Source organism: Nannobrachium achirus, assembly GCF_963921795.1.
Source record: "Nannobrachium achirus genome assembly, chromosome: 15".
NCBI classification, from domain to species: Eukaryota; Metazoa; Chordata; class Actinopteri; order Myctophiformes; family Myctophidae; genus Nannobrachium; species Nannobrachium achirus.
The window spans coordinates 26,419,727-26,445,561 of NC_137822.1; the positions used below are offsets into that span (position 1 = coordinate 26,419,727).

General features: G+C 41.7%; 1 protein-coding gene across 1 annotated transcript in view; it reads right to left on the bottom strand.

The window, feature by feature from the left end:
• Positions 1–6,413: 6,413 nt before the first annotated feature.
• LOC308300084 (phospholipid-transporting ATPase ID-like) overlaps positions 6,414–25,835 on the bottom strand; it is a 29,604-nt gene continuing 10,182 nt past the window's right edge. Inside the window, exons 13-29 of the mRNA XM_080743853.1 lie at positions 25,411–25,604; positions 23,118–23,326; positions 22,701–22,744; positions 22,339–22,504; positions 21,170–21,358; positions 19,641–19,756; positions 17,373–17,537; positions 16,532–16,643; positions 15,357–15,462; positions 14,567–14,717; positions 13,757–13,940; positions 13,143–13,366; positions 12,166–12,249; positions 11,542–11,787; positions 10,756–10,894; positions 9,345–9,475; positions 6,414–8,242 (exon numbers count right to left, since the gene is read on the bottom strand). Coding sequence (XP_080599979.1) covers positions 7,976–8,242; positions 9,345–9,475; positions 10,756–10,894; positions 11,542–11,787; positions 12,166–12,249; positions 13,143–13,366; positions 13,757–13,940; positions 14,567–14,717; positions 15,357–15,462; positions 16,532–16,643; positions 17,373–17,537; positions 19,641–19,756; positions 21,170–21,358; positions 22,339–22,504; positions 22,701–22,744; positions 23,118–23,326; positions 25,411–25,604 — 2,727 coding nt within the window. The 3' untranslated portion in view covers positions 6,414–7,975. The remainder of the gene's footprint in view (positions 8,243–9,344; positions 9,476–10,755; positions 10,895–11,541; positions 11,788–12,165; positions 12,250–13,142; positions 13,367–13,756; positions 13,941–14,566; positions 14,718–15,356; positions 15,463–16,531; positions 16,644–17,372; positions 17,538–19,640; positions 19,757–21,169; positions 21,359–22,338; positions 22,505–22,700; positions 22,745–23,117; positions 23,327–25,410; positions 25,605–25,835) is intronic.

Consider the following 25,835-nt stretch of genomic DNA (forward strand, 5'->3'; position numbering starts at 1 on the left):
TGAGAGGGTAATTGAGCATGCGGAGCCAGTCACAATATGGGTGCCAGCTTACTGGATGAGGGGCAAAGGTGGAATGAGTATGGACGTCGCATGGAATAAAACACAATGCGGGGGCGCACACACACACACACACGCACACGCACGCGCACACGCACACGCACACACTCACACACACACACACACACACACACACACACACACACACACACACACACACACACACACACACACACACACACAAATGTTGAAATATGGAGATACAAGGTTTCTGCCACACAGCCACAATATGCTTTCCCCTGGGTTTAGTTGGGATTGATCCGATTTCTACTTTCTCACGGGAACACTGTCTGCATCAATACAATTCTTTCTATTTACAGTAAAAGAAGAGAAGAACAGGAATCCCTGCAAAGAAGCTAATATTAGACCAGAGCATGAAGAACAGTCCCTGAATAAAATGGACGGACGAACGGACGGACGGACGAACGGACAGAAAGACGGAAGGACAGACACACACAAGACAGATGTTGCTCTGTCCCCAAAAAAATTAAATAGTTTGGTAACAGATGTCTCTCTTTTATGCAAGAGGAAATGATAAACAATCTTCTGGTTACCAGATGACAGGCAACAAGTGTCATGACCCATATTCAGACCATGGTGTCTTTGTTAGGTCTATGCGTCTGCATGGTGCATGTGCCAACTAGCTGACCGTTCTGGAGATTAGATTCCCTTTATTGATCCCTGAGGAGAAATTTTAATGTTTCCAAAACCCAAGATAAACAATACTGTACTGATAAAACATTTGGGTTTCTATAACTGTCTTAGCGGCAGCATACTACAGATGCTCTGTGTAGCAATTGCCAATTTCCCACAGAAAAGGCAAGCGAAAGGCTATAAACCACAGACAAGGGGCGACGCCATGGGTGGGCCTGGGTGGGCCACAGACACAACGGTCAGTACCAACTCAGTATGAACTACTAGAAAACTGCCTGCCAGGCCAGGTTGCCTTCCCAGGGCTGTGTTGCTAACTGTTACAGCGCCACCATGAGGCCGATTTGAAGACTGGTAGACTATAGCCTTGGATCAAGACTATCAAGTCTAACTTTTGCTTTCATATCTATTATAGTCTTATATTTTGATTGTCTTAAGTACCAGCTCTTATGCCTTAACTTAAAGGCCTGTCCATACTGTCACCGACCACTGAACATTTTGTCTGAAAGGTCCGGTTCAACTATACAATATGACATCACTCGCATCCTCTGAAAAGTATTACCCCAAATTAGAGTTCGGAAAGCAGCATGTCGGAAAGTCGGAACTCTCCGACGAAATGTTCGGTGGTCGGAGACAGTATGGACAACTTAAGGCATAAGAGCTGGTACTTTAGACAATCAAAATACAGCCCGTGGTCTCTATAGCCCTATAGTTACTGGAAATCAGAGCGCAAAGCTTCTCTGTACAAGAAAAGAAAAAACATATAAAGTGCTGACAGTGTAGCCACGGATGTTAACTCGACATTCGGAACCTGTATGTATTGTATTAGACCGTATTTTTCAATAGATATGTGTTTTAATCCCATCTGTGTCGGATTCTGTCGGGAGTTCCCCTTGTATTCCTCAACTGGTGGTACTGACGGTATTAAACTCGATGTAAACAGGCAGGGGTGTCACAATAAATTATGGGCCCTGCGTACAAGGATTCACTGTGGGGCCCCCTATGGATGTTCTTCATATGTGTGTGTGTGTGTGTGTGTGTGTGTGTGTGTGTGTGTGTGTGTGTGTGTGTGTGTGTGTGTGTGTGGAGGGAGAGGGGGGGGGGGGGGGGGGGGGGGTTGGGGTCAAGGCCCCCCACCTTGGGCCCTAGTAACTTAGTAACAGGATGTAAATGAGGAAATAAAACAGCGTTCAGGTACAGATGGGATTAAAACACATATCTATTGGAAAATACAGACCAATATAGTGCACACAGGTTCCTAATGTTGAGTTAACATGGGTGGCTACTTATTTTCTGTACATGTACGGAGAAGTACAGACTTTGTGTGCAGATTTCCAGTGACTATTTGGATGATAGAGACCAACACTATCATAGATACAGTACGTAAGCAAAAGTCAGAAGACTCAATATAAAATCGAACATAATCTTGGGTCTCAAAATAGAGAAGTCAGTCAGGACACAGGTTAAACAAGTGGATTTGGATGATGGTAAATGGTAAATTTATATAGCGCTTTTATCCAAAGCGCTTTACAATGTGCATTACATTCACCCATTCACACACACACTCATACACCGGTGGCGGTGGAAACCATGCAAGGCACCAACAAGCTCACAGGGAGCAACTTGGGGTTCAGGCCGGCTTTACACTGCAGTCAAATCCAGACCAAATCCGATTTGGTTCTCAAATCTGATCTTTTGGCCCGACTTTTCACACTGCATTTGCAAGTGACACAGATCTGATCTGTGCGTTCTGACTGATTTTAACAGCGTCAGCCCAAAGCTGCACTGCGTCTACATATCTGCTTTGGTTACCGTGGTAACGGCGTCGGCGTCATGACGTCACGTCACAACGTTGACGCCAGTTGATCACATGTTCAGGAAATGCGACATAAGGATATAACAGACAACAACAAAAACTTTTTCTCTCCTTTTCTTCACTCTTGTGTTTCGCTCTTCTCTCTGGTTGTATCTATTTAGCTCACGTGTTTTCTCTCTCCTCTCTTTTTTTTCTCATGTGCTCAGTGTGCTGTAATATGCGCTGTAATCAAATAGTAAATAATCGCGCTCTGTAATGACGTCGGGGCTCCGCGCTCGGGTTGCGCAGCACAAGTGACACTTGGCCAGTTTGATGTGACTTGCATGTGACCTGCATATAACTCAATGGGGTGGATGTGGTTGCTGCTTTCAGACTGAGTCAGATGTCCTTGAAACTACCTCTGGATGTGGTTTTTCGAAATCGGATTTCATGTGACATGAATGTGACCTGTCTGGATTTAGACTATTTAAAAAAAATCGGATTCCACTTTTGAAGTGACTCAGATCTGATTCAGGCTAGATTTCAGTGGCAGTGTAAAGCCGGCCTCAGTGTCTTGCCCAAGGACACTTCGACATGTAGACAGGAGAAGCTGGGATTTGAACCGCCAACCCATGGATCATTGGCCAACCCACTCTACCTCCTGAGCTACAGCCGCCCTACGATGATGATGATTAGCCTACTATCAGAATATAGTGCTTTAGCCTTCAAACAAAAAGCTTTAACCAAAAAAACAAACATCACTTACCCTACCTTTAAGCAATATTACATGAGACATGGTCAGGAAGGAGGTGCTTGCGCCAAGTTCTGTAAGCATCACTGAAGTGAGAGAGAGAGAGAGAGAGAGAGTGAGAGAGAGAGAGAGAGAGAGAGAGAGAGAGAGAGAGAGAGAGTGAGAGAGAGAGAGAGAGAGAGAGAGAGAGAGTGAGAGAGAGAGAGAGAGAGAGAGAGAGAGAGAGAGAGAGGGGTGGGGTGATCCAAAGTTATTAGGATTGCTCCCAACTCAACTCTGCACACATGCTCTTGACATGGCTTTCATGTCAAGAGCCCCTAAATTGATACTAGGCCTACATACATATTATATAAGCAGAATTCTACAGCCGTCTATGCCAGGGTTTCTCAAAGTGGATGCCGTGGCTTCCTAGGGTGCCGTGATGCAAGTCCAGGGGTGCTGCAGCACAGTTTGATAATATTTTAAAGGAGTAGTTCACCCCCAAAATGACTTTTTTTTCTATTGATTACTCATGCCATGGAGAGTAGAGTTCAATAATATTTTTTGGTATTTGTCACATTCCTAAGACAAAAATTTGATTCGAGTAAATTTACCCCCATTGATTCCGGATAGGGACCCGTTTCGAAACAGGTCCCCATCGGGAACGAATGGGGGTAAATTTATTGTCATCACATTTTTGTCTTAGGAATGCGACAAAAAACTAAAAATATTATTGAACTCTAGTCTCCATGGCGTGACTAATCATTAGAAAAAAGGTCATTTTGGGGGTGAACTACCCCTTTAAATGTATAAATATCACTTCAGTTTAAGACCCTCTATAGGCCTACTTATTATTTGCACTGATGCTTGAACGTTCTTTTTCAGTCTACACAACCATCTCCGCACCAACAGTAGATGATCTATAAGTTGTAGATCAGCTATTTTTGATGCAGAGGTGGTGGTGTAGAGTAGACTGAAAAAGAATGCTCACGTATCAACAACCTCACAACGTGTCGCGTTTGAGCTTGTAGATCTGCTATTTTGGGAGAGCTTTCCCCCCAGAATAGGGATACTGGGGTTCAAGGGTTAAACGTCAAGTGTAATGATATTTTCCATCTGTCATAATGGAAACAGAATATTCTTTCAAGTTTTCCTCATGACATGCTGTATTTTAGGGGGAACTATTTACATATTTGCAGTACGTAGCGTATGACATAAATGTAAGGTGCCAATGGTACATAGGCTTATTGGATTACCTTCTAGCTAAGTGAAATTATAGTGAAACTACAGTAACCACTTCAACATTTCATGGGGTCCCTATTTTGGGCATGTAAGCCAGGCAATTTTGTATATAAAAAAGAAAAAGCATATCTACAAGCTTGCAATGTGTGTAGGCCTATTTGCCTTTTTGTTGCTATTTCTAAAATAGGGCTTAAAGTGGTTGAATTATCCAGTGGTGTAAAGTAACTACAGTAAGTACACTTAGCACAATTTTGAGGTAATTGTACTTTACTTACTATTTCCAATTTCCAATACTTTTACTTCTACTCCACTACATCTCAGATCCAAATATTGTACTTTTACTCCTGTTATTTATTTGAACACAAAATAACTAGTAACAGAGTTACTAGTTATTTTGCACTTATAAATAATAATATTATAAAACATACATGGCCCTATACATGGGCTATTTGAAAATAGCCGATCTAAAATCTTGTGGATCTGCTATTTTCACAATTTAGTAGCCTACTTTTACTTTTGGTACTTTAAGTATATTTTGATGCCAATACTTTTGTACTTTACTCAAGTGAATTTTTAATTCCTGTCTTTTACAGAGTAGGCCTATTTCTACATTGCAGTATTGATACTTTTACTTGGGTAAAATATGTGAGAATATTCCACAACTGGAATTGTCCCTGATTAATTTCGCTGGGGATCATTATCCCCTGAGGGTCCTTGGGCCACACTTTGAGAACTGTCTGGTCAATTATCTGTGTGCACCTCAGTTAATTAGCCTATTATTGGTAACAGCTGAACTATTAGGTATGTAGTAGGCTACACCCAAAGTAGCCTGATATGCACTTGAAACAGGCGAAAGAAAATAGCCTATCGACTTTTTAAATCCATTTGTAAAACTAAATCACTAAACCTTTAGCCTATAATAGGCAAACTGCACCAGTGTTGACATTTTTAACCTAAAACCTTTTGCACACTTTTGCTTAATAGCCTATATCCTTCAAATGGCCAACAGCTGAACTGAACAAGATCAAACTTCTCTGCCGCCTTTTGCCTCACCTGTGAAAGGGCTCTGCTTCTCCTTGGCTCCCCTATGGTGTCCGCTGTCGCCAGTAGCCTACCTCTGGAGACTCATATTCCACCAGCTATTCTGGTCATGGATCACAGACATCTCTAGACCGCATCTCTTGTGAGCACTGATGATGAGCCCATGTCATGAGCGTAGTAATAAGCGCCTGTGGGCACAACTCACTCACACACATAGAGGGAGAGAGAGAGAGGCAGGGAAGGGGGCACTACTCTAACCCAGCACTTGTGTATGTTTTTATGCAAGTGCACGTGGTTTTGCTTTGTGCCAGTGAAAGCCTTGAGGGGAGACTTGTCCATTCTGCGTGGTGGAGACCTGTTTGCCATGGTGTGTGTAGTATGCGTGAAGGGCTTACTTGTTGTAAGTCAATACCGCCACCGTGTGGTAAAACAGAGACTACGGTTTTGGAAAGTGATTTTTAACAGGTTATCTTATTGTAGTGCTTTATCAGGCTGTTTAAATAATAATAAACTCAATTACATTTCAAAAACCGACTGACTTTAGGAAAAAAGAAACACAATGACTGTTGTAGGCCTATCTGGTTAACCGTGTGTAATTACATTTTATGTAACACACACATCCATTAGGCCTACATTTATTTTATTCATATCAATGTGGTGCCAGTCACGAGTCACAACATATGATTGATTTTGTATGATATCAAGATGACAAGCACCATGGGTGCATACAGGCTTTAAAAAAGATGAGCTGAAATGGTCTCATTCACTGATACCATAGAAAGACCCACAGTAGGCCTATGAAAATAATCTTCATTTTAAATGCAACTTTCCTGTTTAATACAATAAAGCAACATTTTCAAAGAACAAAGTCTGATTTCAGTAAATAAGGACACAATACACTATGGAAGTAAAGTTTTACTTTTGTGTAATTGAGGACGTTTATAAAAAAAAAATACAATATTGAGATGGCAAATATTGATGTAAAAATTACGATCAATTCATACTACAACAAGTCATACCAGCCTACAATTTAGTAAAGAATGAATCCTAAGAATGATTTTCAGCGCAACATAAAATAACAATGATATAAGAAGTTCACCATACAGTGCATCAACATACAATCACTGCTTTACCCTTTGCCTCGAATACAAACAGGTCACTTGGGCATTCAGAGAAATAAAGTATAAAAGGCGTCCTTGTTTTGTAGTCTGTGTGGTAATGTTGGTATCATTAGTTCAGCAACCACAATCAGGTGATAAAAAAAATACAAGACAAATAAATCTCACAATATCCAAGTGTGTCCAGGGGCTAGTATTTTCACAGTGTCTTCCTGTATACACATTCATCCATTAAAAAACAACAAACAGTTAAATCAAATCTGGTTTTACAGTGTTGCCTCAATACCAGACATCCAGGCAACAGACTTACATTCCTTCAACCAACTCAGGCTATGTTCCCATATGCCAAACAAGGGTGCCAGTTAATAGGTCCCCTAATTTTCTCTTCAATCTCCTCAAACCTCATGTCCCCTCCCGCTCCCCCTGGTCTGGTGACGCAAACCTCCTTGATGTCCCCAAGACCACAAACCATAGGCTACTTGGGGCGACAGAGCTTTTGGGCTTTTGTTGCCCCAACTCTGTGGAATGCGAATGCACCCCCCAAAACCCTCAGAGATGCCCCCACCCTCCAAAACTTCCCTTGCACATCATGTTTTTATAGTTTTTATTCCTTAGTCTTAGTGTTTTTTCCCCCCCTAACAAAGTTGTTTTATTCTTAGTTCTCTCTTGCCCCCCATGTAAAGTGTCTTTGGTAACTCAGAAAAGCACTATATAAATTTGAGATATTATTATTACAAAGCAAGGCGCAAGTACTGTTTTCAGTTTTCATGTTGCGTCCTTTACGGCCAACAAAGTATATATATACACCAGTAAGACTCCCTAATCGGCGCAGCGTGATTTTAGGGCAAAATGTGTCAAAGAATGTGTTCGGCCTGATGGTGGCGCTATATGGGACAGATTCATGTTGATGACATGAGTGTAGACATACTGTGTAGCGATTTGCGTGATTTTAGGGCAAAATCTGTAGGAGTAGTGTCCAAAAATTTGTTTTGCAAGAATCAGCCTCATGGTGGTGCTAGAAGAGGGCCATGTGAGAATTGATGGAGGTTGTGGTTTGGCAGGCAAGGAGTGTGTGTGCAAAATTTGGCATGGATCGGGGCAACGGTTGCGGAGATATGAGCAGGGCAAAAGTGTGACATGTGACAGACAGACTGACTGACTGACTGACGGACAGCTGGTCGAGGTTTTGATAGTAAATGCGACCTGACGGTCGCAATAAACTGTGCTGATGCACAATTACAGCAAACACGGGCTAGAGAACAAAAGGCACAAGTTGGTATCTCGACAGAGTGCAGTCTAGTTATTACTATTTTGACATCCCCCCCTTACCCTAAGCCCTTTCTAAGTGCTTTGAGGCTCTTCATGCTCCTCTGCGATGGTGCGGTAGTGCTGCGGCTGACTCTGGGAGAGAGGGGAGTCTGTATGGGTGAACAGTGCTGGCCGTGTCTTTAGAGGACGCCTCATCAGGAACCGTGAGGATGTCACCAGATCACCGTAGCCCTGGGTGTGGGAGAAGGCATAGCCCGACCGACGGGTGCTGATCCGTCTGACAGGGATTCTGCGTGGGGCTGGAGCTGGTATGGCCTCCCTTCGTACCTTGTACCTCACCTAGAGAGGGATTTGGGCAGAGATAGTTTAACTGAAAATAGATACACTGTATTTCAATCGGGTTTCTCTTTCAAGTTGTTTTTGTCACATGCTAGCCAGTAGTGGACATAGCGGGCAGTGAATGTTTGTACACTTTGTACACTGTCCTCAACGGTGTGATATACAGACTGTTTGTAAATGTGGATACAATATAGTCATTGGATAATAACAAAGTCAGGATAAATGAATAAGTCAGCCATGGGATAAAGAATATGAATCTATATAATGTGAATATTTATCACATTTGTCTTAACCCCTAGGGCGATGAGGTTGTTTTGAGTCAGCTGCTGTATTCTTCCTAGGAAATATATACCAGCTGACCAACCAGGGGAACCTAAAGACATATTTTCCCTAGAGAAAAGTTGACAAATCAGCATGCTAATCATGGCTGCTGCAGTTGGTCTGGTAAAATTCTCAGCAAGGCAAGAGTTAGTTGCTCAGAGGAGAAACATATAAGAGAAACGTCTCTGGAAATAAAGAATCATAACCATGTTGTCATGTTGGCTTGGAACAAATTAGATTTAAATTAGTTTTTGATTTCAATTAACCTAAAACCGAATGACCAGCCTGCACCTAAAAATATCCCAAATTGTTTGGAGTACTCCCATTTATAAATGAGGACATGGATCTACTGGAAAAGAACAGGAATGAGGGAACAATTTTTCTTTGTGCAATAAACCTTGATAAAAAGCTTGTCTTGACATCAATTATAAATATTGATATTAAAATGGTTGTATAATATAATAATACACATTCAAGGTCATGAGAGATCAGCCCTGGTGTGCTGATCTATAACCAATCAATGACCATAGAACACCAGTGCCAATATATCTCACAATGTACTGTAGCACTTCCTCTCGTGAATTATTGATTAACCACTTAACCACAAAATCTTTCTCAATTAAAAAACCCACAAGACTTTAAGCTCGCCACTCATCATCACTGCAACATAATGTGAGATTGTACGTCTGCTGTTCTTAAAAAAAATAAAAAATAAAAGAAAAAAAGAAATTCTTTCAAACCTTTTCCTTTCGTCTTTAAACTAAGTGGTTAATGAGCTCACCTTGTCATTGATGGTCGGTGACAGCTGAATGAGGACAAAGCGATAGGCCACCACAGGGAGAGCGCAGAGGGTGGAGGTGAGGAGAATTGTCAGCCACACGTTAGGTTGGTTCAAAGAGTTTGCAGCCACACCTAATGTTTACCAAGCACAAAGACCAGATCAGATCAGTTAGCCTCATGTCTTTAGATGTACCGGTACAAGCTCTCACAACCAGGGCAGGAATTTCAGGGACGCCATGGCCGTCGTTGCCCCTCAGTTTGGCCTTGTGCCCCTCCAAAAAAATGGCCACAGTGGCCTTAATGCCCCAGCTGACTGTACCACTTTCTCCTCTGTCTCTGTCTTGTCAATATACTGTAGACACCAGTGTCTCCATCTTGTCATGTAGACACCAGTGTCTTTTGTTGAGTCTCTTTTTAAACCAATCCAGAATCTTTGATTGGCGCAGGGCTGATAATGGATCAGATTTGTAAAGTAGATAGCCAGTCACCTCTATCCTTGGTGACATGGTAACAAGACTGGAGTATTTAAAACAAACCCACTAGCTACTGTACACCAGATAGGCCCATTAAAGTATTTCTCTTTTTGGAGCTGTGTGGAACACAAGCTCCCTATACGTGGCCGTGTGTGTGGGTCTGTCTGTCTGTCTGTCTGTCTGTCTGTCTGTCTCCGTTTCTCCGTCCGTGTCTGTCTGTCTGTCTGTAGCCTGCAGTAACCTTTTCTGACCACACATGTTAAGGGAGGGGCGCTGTTGCACACACACACACACACACACACACACACACACACACACACACACACACACACACACACACACACACACACACACACACACACACACACACACACAGCTCCACTTCGAACAGAGGTTCGATTTTTAAAGTCAGGTTGTAACTTGTAATGTTTGGTCAAGTTTGAAACACAAAGGATCAGTTTCACTCCATCATGCCACTAAACATTCTATACTTTGGGCCTGTACCTACTGTACTTGATCAGGTCTTTTTTCCCTCTCTACACCAAATCTCTTAGCAGAAAATAGCTTACAGCGAATTCCGTTCTGTGCTTGTAGATCAGCTTGTATGCATGTATTTGTCTATAAAATTCTACTGCAGAATACATATGGCAGGTTACAGTATACTGTAGTGTACATACCCATCACACACTTTCACAAATCATTGTATTTCCGAACACATGACAGCAAATCACCTCAAGTCACATTCTATGCATGGATGTTGCAAATTGTTTACTGAGGTATTGTTAATATTACTGAAAATGTATCCATCAGTCATTATGCCACTGAGGTTATTATAGTTGATCATTTCATTAGTTTTGACTTCATCTTTTCAATTAAATGTTAGTTTTAATTAATTGATTAATTCATAATAACTAACCATGGCTGTGCCACTCTACTCACCTATGAAGGGAAACGTTGAGGTGAAGATGAAGAACAGGCCATTGCTGTACATGGTGAAAGTGATGGCGAAGTAAGCCGACAGACTGCCCCACACAAAGAACTGGTTCATCGCTGTCCAATAATGGGTGTCCAGGCACAGCTTTAAGAAGTCAAGAGACACAGCTACCTTGAGTGACACATACAGTAGACCAGTGGTTCTTACTTTTATGTCAAGGATCTGCAGATGTATTTGGGGACCAGGGACCAGGGACACCCTTAAGAGAAGTTTTTTTGTTTTTTTGTTTTGATAATTTTATATTTGATAATTCAGATAGTTACAGTGTAGTCTCACATGGCTAGAATGTTGCCTCCCACAATTTTCGAATGCTTCCGGTCATAGCATTTGGAGATTGTGGAATAGTTTTCTGGCAATGCAAGACTAGTTACAGTGAGAGAGAGAGACAGGAAACAAGGAGAGAGAGATGGGGAAGGACAAGCAGCAAAGAGGCTCAGAGCAGATTGGAACCAGAGCTGGCTGCACAAGTGAACCTTTTAGTATGCACTCCACCAGGTGAGCCAACGTGGCACCCACAATAAGGGAAGATTTGCCAACATTTGTCAACAACTGACGAAAGATAAAACAAGGCTTAAATGTTTAACTGTTCCTCATTTAGCTGGGGACCACAAGGAACCCCCTCAAGGGGGTCCCCAGATCTCACTTCGAGAACTATTGCTGCAGGCAAGAGCTGCCACATTCTGGTCCTCGGGCAGGGCTATTACTGCTACATGTCTCCATGCAGTCCTCACCTGGATGCTAACAGCAATGAGCAGACACGTCTGGGCCAGCAGGGCGAAGGACTGGTAGTCGACGATGTCTTTGCCGTCGTCCCGGACCGTGTCACGCATGGCCGCAAAGGGGATGAAGAAGAGGATGAGGGAGCTGTATGCACTGTGCAGCATGCAGCGCACAAAGGCCTTCTTACTGAAGTATTGGTTCAGCTGCCCTGGAACGTAGAGCTGAGGATACTGGAAGCTCCACCGGTCATTCACATCCTTGTAAGTGGCCATGATAGATTGGGAGGACAGATTACGTCATAGTCATATAGGACAAAAGACAGGGTGAGAGCGAGGGAGATATAGCCAGAGAGCAGGGAGAGAAGGTTGGACATGAGTGCAAAGGACAGACGGAAGGGGAGAAAAGATGAACAGAGAGGGAAATAGAAGATTAAGTTGTTTTCAGAGAATACACAGTACTGTCCCATCTAAATAAATAAATAAATAAATAAAGTGCACACTATAACATAGCACTATATACTACACAGTCTGCATACTAACAGAAACTGAGAAATTACGCTGTTATTTGATTTGGGACACAAATGTCCAGAATCTACTGCAATTCTTACAGTGTTAACACAATGTGTGCTTGCTTACCTGGTCAAAGAGACTCATACCAAGTACAGGGAGAGCCGTGTAAACCAGATTGTACAACGTGATGAACCACTCGTCATATACAGTCTGCATGTAAGAACAACGTAACCATACACACACGCACACGCACGCACGCACACGCACGCGCACGCACACACACACACACACACACACACACACACACACACACACACACACACACACACACACACACACACACACACACACACACACACACACACACACACACACACACACACACACACATTAACAATACAACTAACAGCATGATGTGAATTATAATAATATGTAACCACACCTTGAGTATTGACATTGAGTATAGTATTAGCATAGTAGAATTTGTACATTTGAACTAATACCATACAGAGTCTGTGAGATGTCAGGATCTGAATCAGTGTGATTTTTTATAAAAGCAGCCCATCTTTTCTCTATTGCCTATCACTATAGCTGACGCATGTGTGTGAATTTGTATTAGTATTGAGGTTTATTGATAGGACAGTGCATAATGAAAACACTAATTTGCAACACATATCCCCTTTAAAGGGGTACTGTCACCTAAAGGGGTTGAAGGGCAGATTACACTGTGACATGAGCTTCTCTGAAAACGGTCTGAAACAGTCTGAAGCTCATGTCACAGTGTAATCTGCCCCTCACCCCCCAACAACAGCTGACCAGTACAGTAAGTAGCCATACAGTCAGGCTATACAGACAATTAATTTCATTGGCTTATAATTGCGCATCCCCACAATGACATCATAAAAATATTAACTTGTTTTTTAAGATGATTCTTAAAGTGACATTAAGTTTGTCTTGTTTTTCCTATTTCTATGTTTGCTGTTGCTTCTTTGGGGGTCTCCCATTGTGAAGCACTTGTGAACTGTGGATTACTGGGGAAGGGAATGACATGATCATTATGGCTACGTTATATCAGCCAGAGAGAACTTGACGTTGCCTCTCACCTGAGCAGAGAATCCACAGAAGAAGGCGTACCAGAAATGAACAAAGGTGAACGTGAAGTTCTTGTAGAAGAAGTAGCGCAGGAAGTTGCACATGCGCAGATAGGACCAGCGTCCGTGCACCAACAGGAGGCGCTGGAGGTAGCGGAACTGGGCAAAAGAGTAGTCACTTGAGAGCACCGCCTGCATGCCCTCTTGACCACTGATACCCACACCTATGTGGGCCGCTATGGTCCGGGTGAGATGAGATGGAGTGGGTACAAATATAAGAGCAGTAAGATATTTTTGCTGTTATGGGTAGAAATCTTGTATCACCATATTTCAACTTCCTGTATTTCTTTGTAAATTAATGCCCCAGTTCAATGTACAAGAGTGTTTTGCAAAGTGGTGAAGAGCGGATTTATTGTAATTGTAGCATAGCGCAAGAGACTTTATGAGTTAATTTCATTAAGCGTCCCACAAAGCTTGTGCTAGTGTGGGACATACATACGTACGTACGTACATACAGCACATACAGTACATACAGACAAAGCCAGAGGTAGGAGCAGACCGCTCAAAAATAGCCTTACAGAAAAAAATAGCCTTGGTTCAGCCAGTATCTATCTCAACAAGCTTACCTTTAATCATGCTTACATCGTTGGCCCCATCTCCAATGGCCAAGGTGACTGCCTGCTTGTATTTCTTCACCAGCTCAACAACCTGGGCCTTCTGTAGAGGGGTGACCCTGCAGCAGATCACTGTCTGACACATGCAGGCCGTCCTCAGCAATTCCACCTGAAGGTCTTTTTGCAGAGCATAGGCCTGGGACGACATAGATTGTAGGAAGGCAAAGGAGTTGATTCAGTGTACGCTACATGCAAATGAAACATCTTCTTGAGTCTTGGGTCGCCCGCAGTCACCTCACAGTAAAAGGTTGTGGGTTTGCAATTTGCATGTTCTCTACTCTGTACATCAGTGGTTCTCAACCTTTTCAGGCTGTGACCCCCCAAAATAATCATATTTTAGGGTCAAGGGTCAAGTAAATTTACCCCCATTGATTCTCACACAAATGCATTTGGGTCCCCATCCAGGGCCTTGTATTTGGGTCCCCATCTAGGCCCATGCATTTGGGTCCCCATCCAGAATCAATGGGGGTAAATTTACTATAATCTTTTTTTTTTTATTATCTTAGGAATGCGACAAATAAAAAAAGATATTATTGAACTCAAGTCTCCATGGACTAATCAATAGAAAAAAAGTCATTTTGGGGATGACAGTCCTTATTCACTTTAGAAATGTGTAGATACCCTCTATGGCTATGCACTTAAACGTTATGTTGGTTTGTTTACTGTTGAGTGAGAAAACAATGTTTCACATTAAGCCAATCATCTGGGGACCCCCCAAAATAATTTGGGGACCCCCCTGGGGGCTTGTGACTGTGAACTTACCAGGCTGTGTCCATTGATGACCAGTGCATACTCTCCCTCCACCTGCTCATCCTCCACCCTCTGTTGCTTCAGACGCCAGAACAGCCCTGCACGGCTCGTGATCACACGTGGCTGATCTGGTGCGTCTGGACACATCTTCCGTCTCGCATTCCTGAACACAGTAAAGGTGCATTAGCTATGAATTCCAAGCACATACGGTAATTAATGTTATGATTTCGAAGCCAAAGTAGAAGGAATGCGAGCACCGGACTCCAGTCATTAAAAACTTGCCGGGTGCAATGGGTGCATGGCTCCAAAAGTACATCATAAAAGTGTAAAACGTAAACATAAGTATCCTTATCCTTAATCCTTGTTGTCTACTTATTTAATAGAAAAATAAGTACCTGACAGAACAGAACGAGAGTGTTGGCTATTTTTTCTTACATGAGGCTTTAGATGCCCGCCTTTTTCTATCTTACATACACAAATTGATCTCCTAATTTGTTTAATAATTTATGCTGTTATAATTAATTAATTCGGAGGAGAAGGCCTTATGCACACCTACAAGGACTGGTGCGTTGGAACAGTGGCGTTGAGAACTGGAGAAGTAGAGTCCCGCACACAGTCTTCACTCACAATAACTTTATTACAACGTTTCGGTCGTTCATCAGGCATGCCTGATGAAGGTCTGAACGACCGAAACGTTGTAATAAAGTTATTGTGAGTGAAGACTGTGTGCGGGACTCTACTTCTCCAGTTCTCATAATTAATTAATTCAAAAACTAAATAAAAACATAAAAACATAACTTACTCTAGTTCTTCTTTCACTTCCTGAGGAGTGTTGGCAGCCACAATGAACACGTCTTTCATTTTCTCCCTCAGCAGGTTGCATGAGTAACCGATGTTCTCTGCTGTCTCTGTCTCACAAACACAACAAACATACACGTATATCGTCACTGTCGGGCAGAAACCTCGTATCTCCAAGTTTCAAATGTGTACGTTTTTTTCCCATAAAGTCCTGCTTCATCACACAAGACTAGGGGTGTAACGATACATTTTAATAGCGATTCGATACATATCACGATACATGGTTGACGATACGATACATGGACGATATTGGTTCATTCATGGCGACACGATACGATTCGATTCAATGATTTAAAATCGATATAGTAACTATTTATCAAAGAAATTAAATTTGTGTGAAAGGTGTGGATAGTGCAGGTTTTTAAGGGAAACATGTATTATTATGGATATAAATAAGTAAACACTGATTATCTGCCAAATACATGGACATTGTATATTGACAAACCTGCACCTTGACATGAACCCAGAGATTACACACATTTATCGATAGACCAGTGTAGCTATATGGAATGGAAAAGTAATTAAACCCCTCCTTTTCATGTTTTCTTCTTAAAAATGCTAAATACAATGCACAAGAAGGTAGTATCGATACAATCGATTCTTTGCACTGCCGATTCGATACGATACAAAATAAAACGATACGATTCGATTTTAGCTGTTTTCATTTCGATATACTTTGGTTTTTTAAGTTAAAAACGATATTTCGATACAGTTACTATATTGTTACACCCCTACACAAGACTGTTACACAAAACTAGTGAAAATAGCTGATCTACAAGCACACAACACCTCGCTTTGCGAGGCGTTGTGTGCTTGTAGATCTGCTATTTTCACTATTTTAGATCATTTTTAAAATGATAAATACAAAACGAACGGTTTTTGACATACAAGGTTTCTTTCGTCCCGACAACAACTATACAGTACTGTACCAATTACCATGGGATAGAAAGGAAATCAACCTGTCCCATTTAAAATGAATGACAATGTGTACATTTTACAAAAACGTTAGATTAGATGTTATGTATGTGGTGCATGATGTACTGTACTCCAGGGCACAGGATGAGATGTAGCACGTTATGTACGTAAAAATACAAAAATAAAACTGTACCCTGTACCAACCCTGTTTATCTCCTGTCAGCACCCAGATTTTGATGTCAGCTTTAGCTAGCTGCTCTATTGTCTGTGGCACTCCGTCTTGGAGCTTGTCCTCCACAGCACTGGATCCCAGCAGCTAGATTAGACAGTTAGGGGTGCAACGGTTAATCGTACTAATCCATTTAATCGATTGTAAAAAAATAAAAAGATACATAATAATAAAATAATAAAAATATATATATATAAAAATTATAATAACTCGAAATATGCAATTGGAAATTGCAAGTGTGGCTGCCGCGACGCGAGTTTCGCAAATGAATTTCGTCTTATCATATGGATTTTCCCCATTCAAGTCAATGGGGAAAATTAATTCACTAATACATTAATGGCCATATATGGAGATCTTGGTGTCAGTCCTTGTCCCTCTTATACCCATAAATAGCGATCCCTTATGTCATCAATATTAAGCCCATATCTTGGAAAGCCCATATATGGACATACTGTGTCAGTCTCTATATCTATATCTATATGATGTCAGACATCTATGATGTCAGCCAGCTCCATATTTGGGAAAAGTTACATTTTTAATTAAAGTCAATGGAGAAAATTAATTCACGAAACCATTTATATAAATCAAACTATAATATAACTTATCTCTTAGCAAAATAGCACGCATGCGTGTCCCGATGAAGCCAGTCGATTTGACATATGGCCCAAGTGCGTGCCACCAAAACTGTGGGAGGAAACGATGGAAGATGGAAGATGTAGTACTGCAGGGGCAACCACACTAATAATCGTAAAATCCATTAATTAATCCTTTATTTATATCCTGTAGCTACAGTAGACAATGTCTGTGGGAACCAACCATCAGGTCTTTCTCAATCTCTTCGTATAGTTCATCTAGTCTCTCCTCCCGTCCATCCATGGCAGTGCTGGCCTCATGGTGGCGCTTTTCCCACTCTTCTACATAGGCGGCATCCAGATCCTTATATGCCAGAACCAATGTACGCAGGCCGTCACCAGCATACTCCTGTTGAGGCAAGGTCAAACAACAGAAACAAATTAAACCCATTTAGCCCTGTACACATTATTACGCAATATTTTATGCTTTAAATATTAAAAAAATAGCAGGTATACAAGCTCACAGCGCGGCACTCGGTGCCGCGCTGTGAGCTTGTATACCTGCTATTTCTTTTCTAAATCCTTCTAATTTAAAAAAAAAAAAAATTTAACTATTTTTCTGTCAGTGGTTCTCAAAATGTTTCATGCCAAGGACCCCCAAAACTACATGTATTTGGCCACGGACCCCCATCTCAAAATATGTTGTTCCAGGGATATATCACGTTTAAAAAAAAATAGCAGATCTACAAGCTCGCAGCGCGGCACTCGGTGCCCCGCTGTGAGCTTGTATATCTGCTATTTTTCAATAGCTAAAGCATTCAATAATTCTAGGCATAAATGGGACAGCACAGCACGCACACACACTAGTGATGTGTGGGAATTACAGGACTGAGCTAAAGAAGTTATTTTTTTATCCAAGGCGGTTAAGTTGAATATTGATGCTTCCATGTAAAGAAGAAATTGGTCTTGACTTGCTATGTGTGTAAATAAGACAGATGGTTTATTCTGATGGGCCCATAATATTGCATATTGTGCTCTGTTTACGATACAATGTGGGCAAGACGCTTGATGGCCGCTGTCTCTAAGCTCCTGAACATAATTTTAAACAGATTTCTGTCAAATGTATCTGTAATATGCAAAGATTGTTAATTCCTTGTGTTAATTATGTTTTTACCATCAGTCAATCAAGATTCTGATTAAAAGTGCTGTCTTTTGGCTCCCTAATACATTAGCGAGTCCATTCAAGTGGTTCCCAGCCAGACAGAGAGAATGACAGACAGAGACAGACAGAGACAGAGACAGACAGAGACAGACAGAGACAGAGACATAACGAGAGACACAGAGAAAGAGAGTGGGTGTGGAGGGGACTAAAGCAGGCCAAGGACCCCTTAGTTGAGAGAGAGAGATGAAGCAGGGACCCCCACAGCCTTTCATAGATTCCATATAGTCTCATCATTTGACAGCACAATCTTCGTCAGTGTATTTTGGGTTCATGTCAATTTGTGTTTTCAGATATTTAACCACTTGAACCGTCAATACTTAATAAAGTTGACCTTTCTCTATGTACTTAGTCTGCTCTTTTCTCCCTATACACCAAAGCTCTTTGCCAATAATAAATAAAGCTTGTAGATCTGCTATTTTTGGTTAAAGTTCTCAGAATATGGACGCTAGGGTTCAAGTGGTTAATATAAAAAAAGTTTCTATCAAACAAAGATTTGGAGGACCCCCTGTAATAACTCTGAGGACACTGTTGAAGACCACTGGACTAGAGGATTTATTGCTATTGCCTGACGTTTTGTAATAGCGTCGCTGTCCATGGTGCTTAAGGGCACATCAGCCTCCCTCTCTCCCTCTCGCTCTCTCTCCTGACTCTCCTATTTTCCCACCTCGCTTTCTTTTGTGTATTTTATCCCTGTGTAATAACAACTGCTGCTGGGTCAAAGATAGGCACTACAACAATACACCATACGTCAACCCGTGGGTTATGCGTTAAACTGTGTATTACTAACAAACACATCGCAAATTGTCAGTCATTAAATAATAATATTGCTCAATGTTAATATTTATTACCGTACAAAGGTGACTTGTTGTGAAAGTAAAGTAATAACGAAACAAGAAACACTACTACTAGTAATAATAAAATGTTATAATATGTATTTTATTATGTGTATATTCTAGGTTTGTTCATTTGTATATATCTGCTGTCAGGCAGAAACCAGCTACAGTACAGTATGTCCAAAATATTAACTTTTCAGGAAGAAAATAAAGAAAAGAAAATAAGAAAAAAATGCCTCTTCAAATGTGTTTGTATGTTGACTTTATACATTGTCAGATACTTGAATGTGTCCTTATTATCATCACTTTACCCAATACAACTCAAGTGGAGTTTTTGACCATTAATGAGGAGATACATACACTTTTAAAGCAACAATATACTATAGCATTCATCTCGGAGCATAATTGACATAGGCTTTACAAAAGCATACAGTATAAGTAAATAAGTATGACTCACATTGAGGTGACAAGTGGTAAGCTCCATCAGTTTGTTGCAGGATGGGTGAAGTCTTTCATAGATAATGGTGTCTGCTCCCTTGCAGTACAGAGTCAGCTTACCTTCAGGGTTTCTTACTGAACAACACATAGAGGGACATATCGTTTTTCATATGTACATTTTACCTATCTATCTATCTAGCTATCTATCTATCTATCTATCTATCTATCTATCTATCTAAATATATTTGCCAAAACTCTGTGTATGAAAGGGTCTTTGCACACACTAGCCTATCATGTAGTCTACCTGAAAAATATATTGTTTCGAACTTTCGAATTCCCGTTGGTACCAATGTTACAGCAAAATTGAATTACGCATCATATTCCGTCACTCCAGAGGTCACAGTTTTGCAATTGATGAAGGTTTAGGATGCCATTGATATATTTAAATACATTTTTAAATATGAAATAGATCTACTGTAATAATAAAAAAAATATATATAAAAAATAAAAAACAGTATATATCATAAGTGCCATGAGATTTTGTAACCTGGGTGTTCAATAACTAATGTAATTAACAATCTCATACACAAACCGACTTTTGACAGGTGACCCTGCCATCCTCTCGCCTCACGGGAACACAGGACTTGCGTTAAAGGTATAGTACACCCCCAAAATGACTTATTTTCTCTCGATCACTCACCCCATGGAGACTTGAATTCATGGATATTCTTTTAGTTTTTGTCGCATTCCTAAGCCAATAATTTGAGGAGAATCTTTGTGTCTCCATAGGGAACCACTGCTGATCATCAAATTGTTGGCTTAGGAATGCGACCAAAACAAAACAATATCCATGAATTCAAGTCTCCATGGGGTGAGTAATCAATAGAAAAAAGTTATTTTTTTGGATGAACTATCCCCAGGGTTCCCACACATTTTTACCAATTAATTTCCCAAACTTTTCCAAAACTTTTCCAGAATATTTAACCCAATTTCCAGGACTATATAACAATAATTCAGCTCAATAACAGGTCGCTTACTCCTATGCGCAGTGCCCAAAGACAGGTAGTATAATTATGCAAGTGGTTCTCAACCTTTTCAGGCCGTGACCCCCGAAATAATCATGTTTTAACTGGGGACCCCGGCACCCTGACGAGCACTAAGAGTTGAGGAATTTTGTATAACACGGTTCTAGTGTGAAAATAGCCGATCTACATGCTCACAACGCCTCGCGTTGCGAGGCGTTGTGAGCATGTAGATCGGCTATCTTCTGCCTCTAATATTTGACAATTTGGCCAATGTTTAATTTGTCATTTCAGTATTAACAAAATCAATAACGAAAGACAATGCATAGCTATTTTTACCAGGACCTTCCAGGACCCTTGATCAATTCCAAAACTTTTCCAGTACTGGAAAAATATTTTTTCTAATTTCAAAATATTTCCAGGAATTTCATGACAGTGGGAACCCTGTATCCCTTTAAGCTACATGTACTTTTGGGGTCACAGAGTGGATACATTCACGTGGTGTAACACACCCATCTTCTCTCACCTATGACGGACATCCTTTTGCGGACGTTATTGAAGTCCAGAACGGCCAGCAGGTCATAGGTGACCTGCTTCCCCATTTCCATCACCACGATGGTCTCTGGTGTACGTGACCGGAAGACAAAGCCAAAGTTCCTCGCTGCGGTCACGAGAGCACCCTCGTCAGGAGACTGGGCCTGATAGAACAGTTCTCCTGCAGGGAGGAAAGGTTGAGAGGAGAGGAATACAACATAATAAAGTTAAAAAAGGAATGTTGATTTGACCACATTCTACGTCAATGTCTAGACTCTATAGTTGACCATTGAGATTGCTTCCTCAGAAATGCCTGTTGTATAATGGATTATAGTTGAATGAGTAGAGAGGCCGTCTGGGAATCAGAATGTCATGTCATAATTAATAGCTTATATTATATTGTATAAAATTAGTGTGACAGACTATAGTACCTGTCAGATTTATTAAGGTTTCAAGAGCAACCCCAAAATTTTGCCGGACTACTCGTCGCTTTTCTGATTGGACAATATAACGGATTTGAGGATTGGTCAAGTTTCACGTGACGGAACAGTATTTTCTAGTCTGAATAATAAAAATCAAACCTCGGGTCGAAGTGAAACGGTGAATTGTTATTCTATGTGTTCTAGAGCTATGAAATCTCTGTTCTAGATCTATACATTCTGTGTTCTAGATCTATACTTTCTATGTGCTTTAGTTCTATATTTTGATGAATTCTGAATTCTGAATGATTTTGTCTGGAGGGCCAAATTGTCATGTGAAGCTTGACCAATCCTCAATTCTGCATGTACGGGACATGTACGGGACAGACAAGGCCACTCCTTGGGAATCTATGGGAATCCTCAAAAAAGAAAACATGTACGGGACAGACAAAGCCTCTCCTTGGAAGCGGCTTTCACCGCTTCAACTAGAACTGCACTCTGTCTAGGTGCCAACTTGCTCCTTGTGCAAGTAGGCTTGTGCACCAACAGAGCGCGCCATGAGGTGTGCCCTGCTGGCCTCATTGGCTGTTAATGAAGACATTACCAGAAATGCTTGTATATATCAAACTGGCATCGGTGCCAAGTTACTGACAACCACACTTGCAATTTTCCGAATGGCACCTTTCTAGTTCTACAGTATACTGTATATTATACTGTTGTGCTGTAGAAGATGCCTACCTACCTTCTTTCTTCTCCTCAGACATGACGGTGTGGCACAGCGCCAGCAGACGAAAGAAGGCCTGGGCTTCTGTGTTTCCTTCTCTCACCGCCTCTAGCAAGTTGTGGTCGTGAAAAATGAACTTGGGGTCGGCCAGCTTATTCCAGGAGAAATCCACTTTCTCTGTCTTCTGCAGGAGAGGAGATGTGAGGAGAAATGTAAAATACGGAGTTTCATGGAATACAAAGTGGATCATCATACTCTCATATCGTCGATGTCGGGCAGAAACCCTCTATGTCCAAAACAGTTACTTTTCAGGAAATGGAAAGAAAATATTGATATAACCTACAGACAGACGTAACACAATAGTACTTCTGTCCCCTCACCTCTGTTATATCCACCCTATGTCCAGAAAAGTCGAACAACTCCCCTGGATAACAGAGGGAAAAAAGATGATCAGAGACATAATGTTCAATAAAAGCTTGGTGCAATGTTGTCGTTCACATTCCACGCAATGCATTGCCACAACTGCTGTTGCAGCCCTGCAAATCACAACTTTCACAATTTCATATACATTGAATAACATGAATAGGTACTTAATGGTGACAATGAGCATACCTTTTTGTTCTACATAGTATGGAATGTGCTAAATAAATTAATTGTTTATTGTTATTAATGTCGGGGGGTGGGGATTAAATGCCTCTACTTTTGTAGTCATCATACACGTATATAAGCTTAACTCGTAATTAAGAGAAATGGTGGTTTCTTTAACAGTATCAAACCCTGATAATGTTATTAGTTACCGTATGACCTTCCATTGATGGAGCACTTGTTGAAAGTCATAATGTTCTGAGTGAGGGTCCCAGTCTTGTCACTGAAGATGTATTTGATCTGGCCCAGCTCTTCGTTTAGGGTGGTGGTTCTGGCCTGGGCGGCAGTGTCATTCTTGGGGTAGTACATCTTCCTGTCCCAGTCGATGTAAAAGCTGTTGCCCAGACGTATGATCTCCACACTGAGCCCACACACAGACAACACAGACAACAGACATGTTTAGATGTTGACAAACAGATACAGAGACAGGTAGAAGAGATGCTGGACAGACAGACAGACAGACAGACAGACAGACAGACAGACAGACAGACAGACAGACAGACAGACAGACAGACAGAAAAAAAAATTAAACTGCAGTAAAATGTGAAAAAACACAAGAATGTCCTGGGGACTTGTTTCCATTGAGGTCCTATGTATTCAATTAATCAACAGAGCATAGCATATTAACACATTATTATTATTATTATTATTATTATTACATCCAAAGATGCTTCTCCTTCATTCACGTTTGGTGAATGTAGCCTTGGCCAGGAAGAGTTGATGTCTTCAGGCGGTAACAATCGTTCATCAGGTGTTTGGAGTCGACCCTGACCTCTAGCTACACCCTCCGGATGGCGGGTCAGCAGTGGTGGCCAAATCACTTCCCATCTCCTCCTCCTGGCCAAGGCTAAACTCCTCTCTCCTGCTTTATTGCCAACAAGAGGCTCCTCTGGCGAGGGTCCTCCTGAGGTCTTGAGGTCTTAATAGAGGTCATCAACAAATACAACAATGCTGCATTTTACAGAGACAGACCAAGCCCCCAGAACGGCTTGTAAACGTTGAAGCGGCCGCCCTACTGGCCAAAGCTGGAATTTCAGGTGGGGTGAAACATACATGCACGAGCATAAGAGCGCGCCACTGGGGTCTACAATAGGGTTCAATGGACGTCGACGTCGTTCGTGACGTCATTACGTCTCGACGTCAAACATTTTGGAACCAAATTTGGTTCCAATTTCCCCCAGAATGCACCTGGATTCACCCACAATGCACCTGGATTCAGCTACTTCCGCATGCTTCAAAACGCCACTGAGCACTTGCATTGAAGTGAATGGCTGGGGGCGGGGCTGTCCGCTCTCTATTATATATACTAGAAGCTGGGGCGGCCCAGCGTCTAGTCGGCGACCTGGCCAACTCGGAACAATGTAAATAGGGAATGAATGCCCCGCCCTTTAATGCAAACCCCATTATACCTGTTTTCATAGGACCCGTTTTGACCATCTGTCTGCCTGTGTCCATTTATGCCCATATATGGAGTTATCTGTATCTATCTGTCTGTCTGTATGTCGCTGTCCATTTTATGTCCATATATGGAGATCACTGCAGTTATAGTTCTGGGTCCATTTTATGCCCATATATGGAGATATCTGTCTATCTGCGTCCATTTTATGCCCATATATGGAGTATCTGTCTGTGCCTCCAACTGTGTTGCAGACACAGTGCCGGTTCCCCCTTTAATGCAAACCTCATTATACCTGTTGTCATAGGACCCGTTTTGAACATCTGTTTGCCTGTGTCCATTTATGCCCATATATGGAGATATCTGTATCTGTCTGTCTGCGTCCATTTTATGCCCATATATGGAGATCTTTGACCATCTGTTTGCCTCTGTCCATTTATGTCCATATATGGAGATATCTGTATCTGTCTGTCTGCAATCCATTTTATGCCCATATATGGGGGCATTCATTTTATGCCCATATATGGAGAACGCGCGTGCCCGTGGGACGAACGGTTCTCGAGATACGCGGATTACATACATACATACACACTCACAGAGATGTTTTGTTGACTCATGTGGCGTACGTGATGTCAGAGCCTTTTATGAAGTGATGTCACAATGAGTCAGAGCTTTCGCCGATTTCCTCCGGAACAGCCTGAACAATCAACCAAATAAACCAACAATCAAATAAGGAGATTCCGAACGTTTCGCGCCGGTTCGGGAAAACCGCGCGTCGGGTCGGGTCAAGACCCGGCACTGCACTCCGTGCCGCGGCGGGGAACGCGCGTGCCGAATCTGAAGCCGGTGGGACGAACGGTTCTCGAGATACGCGGATTACATACACGCAGACACGCAGAGACTTCTCGCATTTATAGATAGATAATACTCTATGAGACAGACAGACAGAGAGACAGAAACGGATGCAGACAGCAGAGACAGACAGACTAATGATAGAACACTAGAGAGGCAGACAAATACAGGGAGATATAGAGTGATCATGTGTTCACCTGACATATAGAGATATGGGGACCACGGTGTTGAGGATGATGACATAGGACCAGAAGGAGAGGAAGGCTGAAAAACCAGCACTGATGTCATCTGGCCGCGGGAGGAATGCTGTGAACAAAGAGCCTTCCCTCACCTCCCAGATGGCATTGCCAATGGCCAGGATGGTGCACATGCTGGCAAGGAAGCCGAAGATCTGAGGAGGAAAGTGAATAACAATAATAATAATAATAATGTGTTTTTACTTCTGTGCATTCTGCTGCTGAAGCAAGTGCAGTTTCACTCGAGATAAATAAGATTTGTTTGTTTGTTTGCTAGTTTGTTTGTTTGTTAATTTGTTTCTTTCCGCGTTCTTCCTTGTCTGTCTATAAAGTTCACGTTTTCTGGCTGTCTCTGAGTCTGTCAGGACGAAAATGACCGTATATGG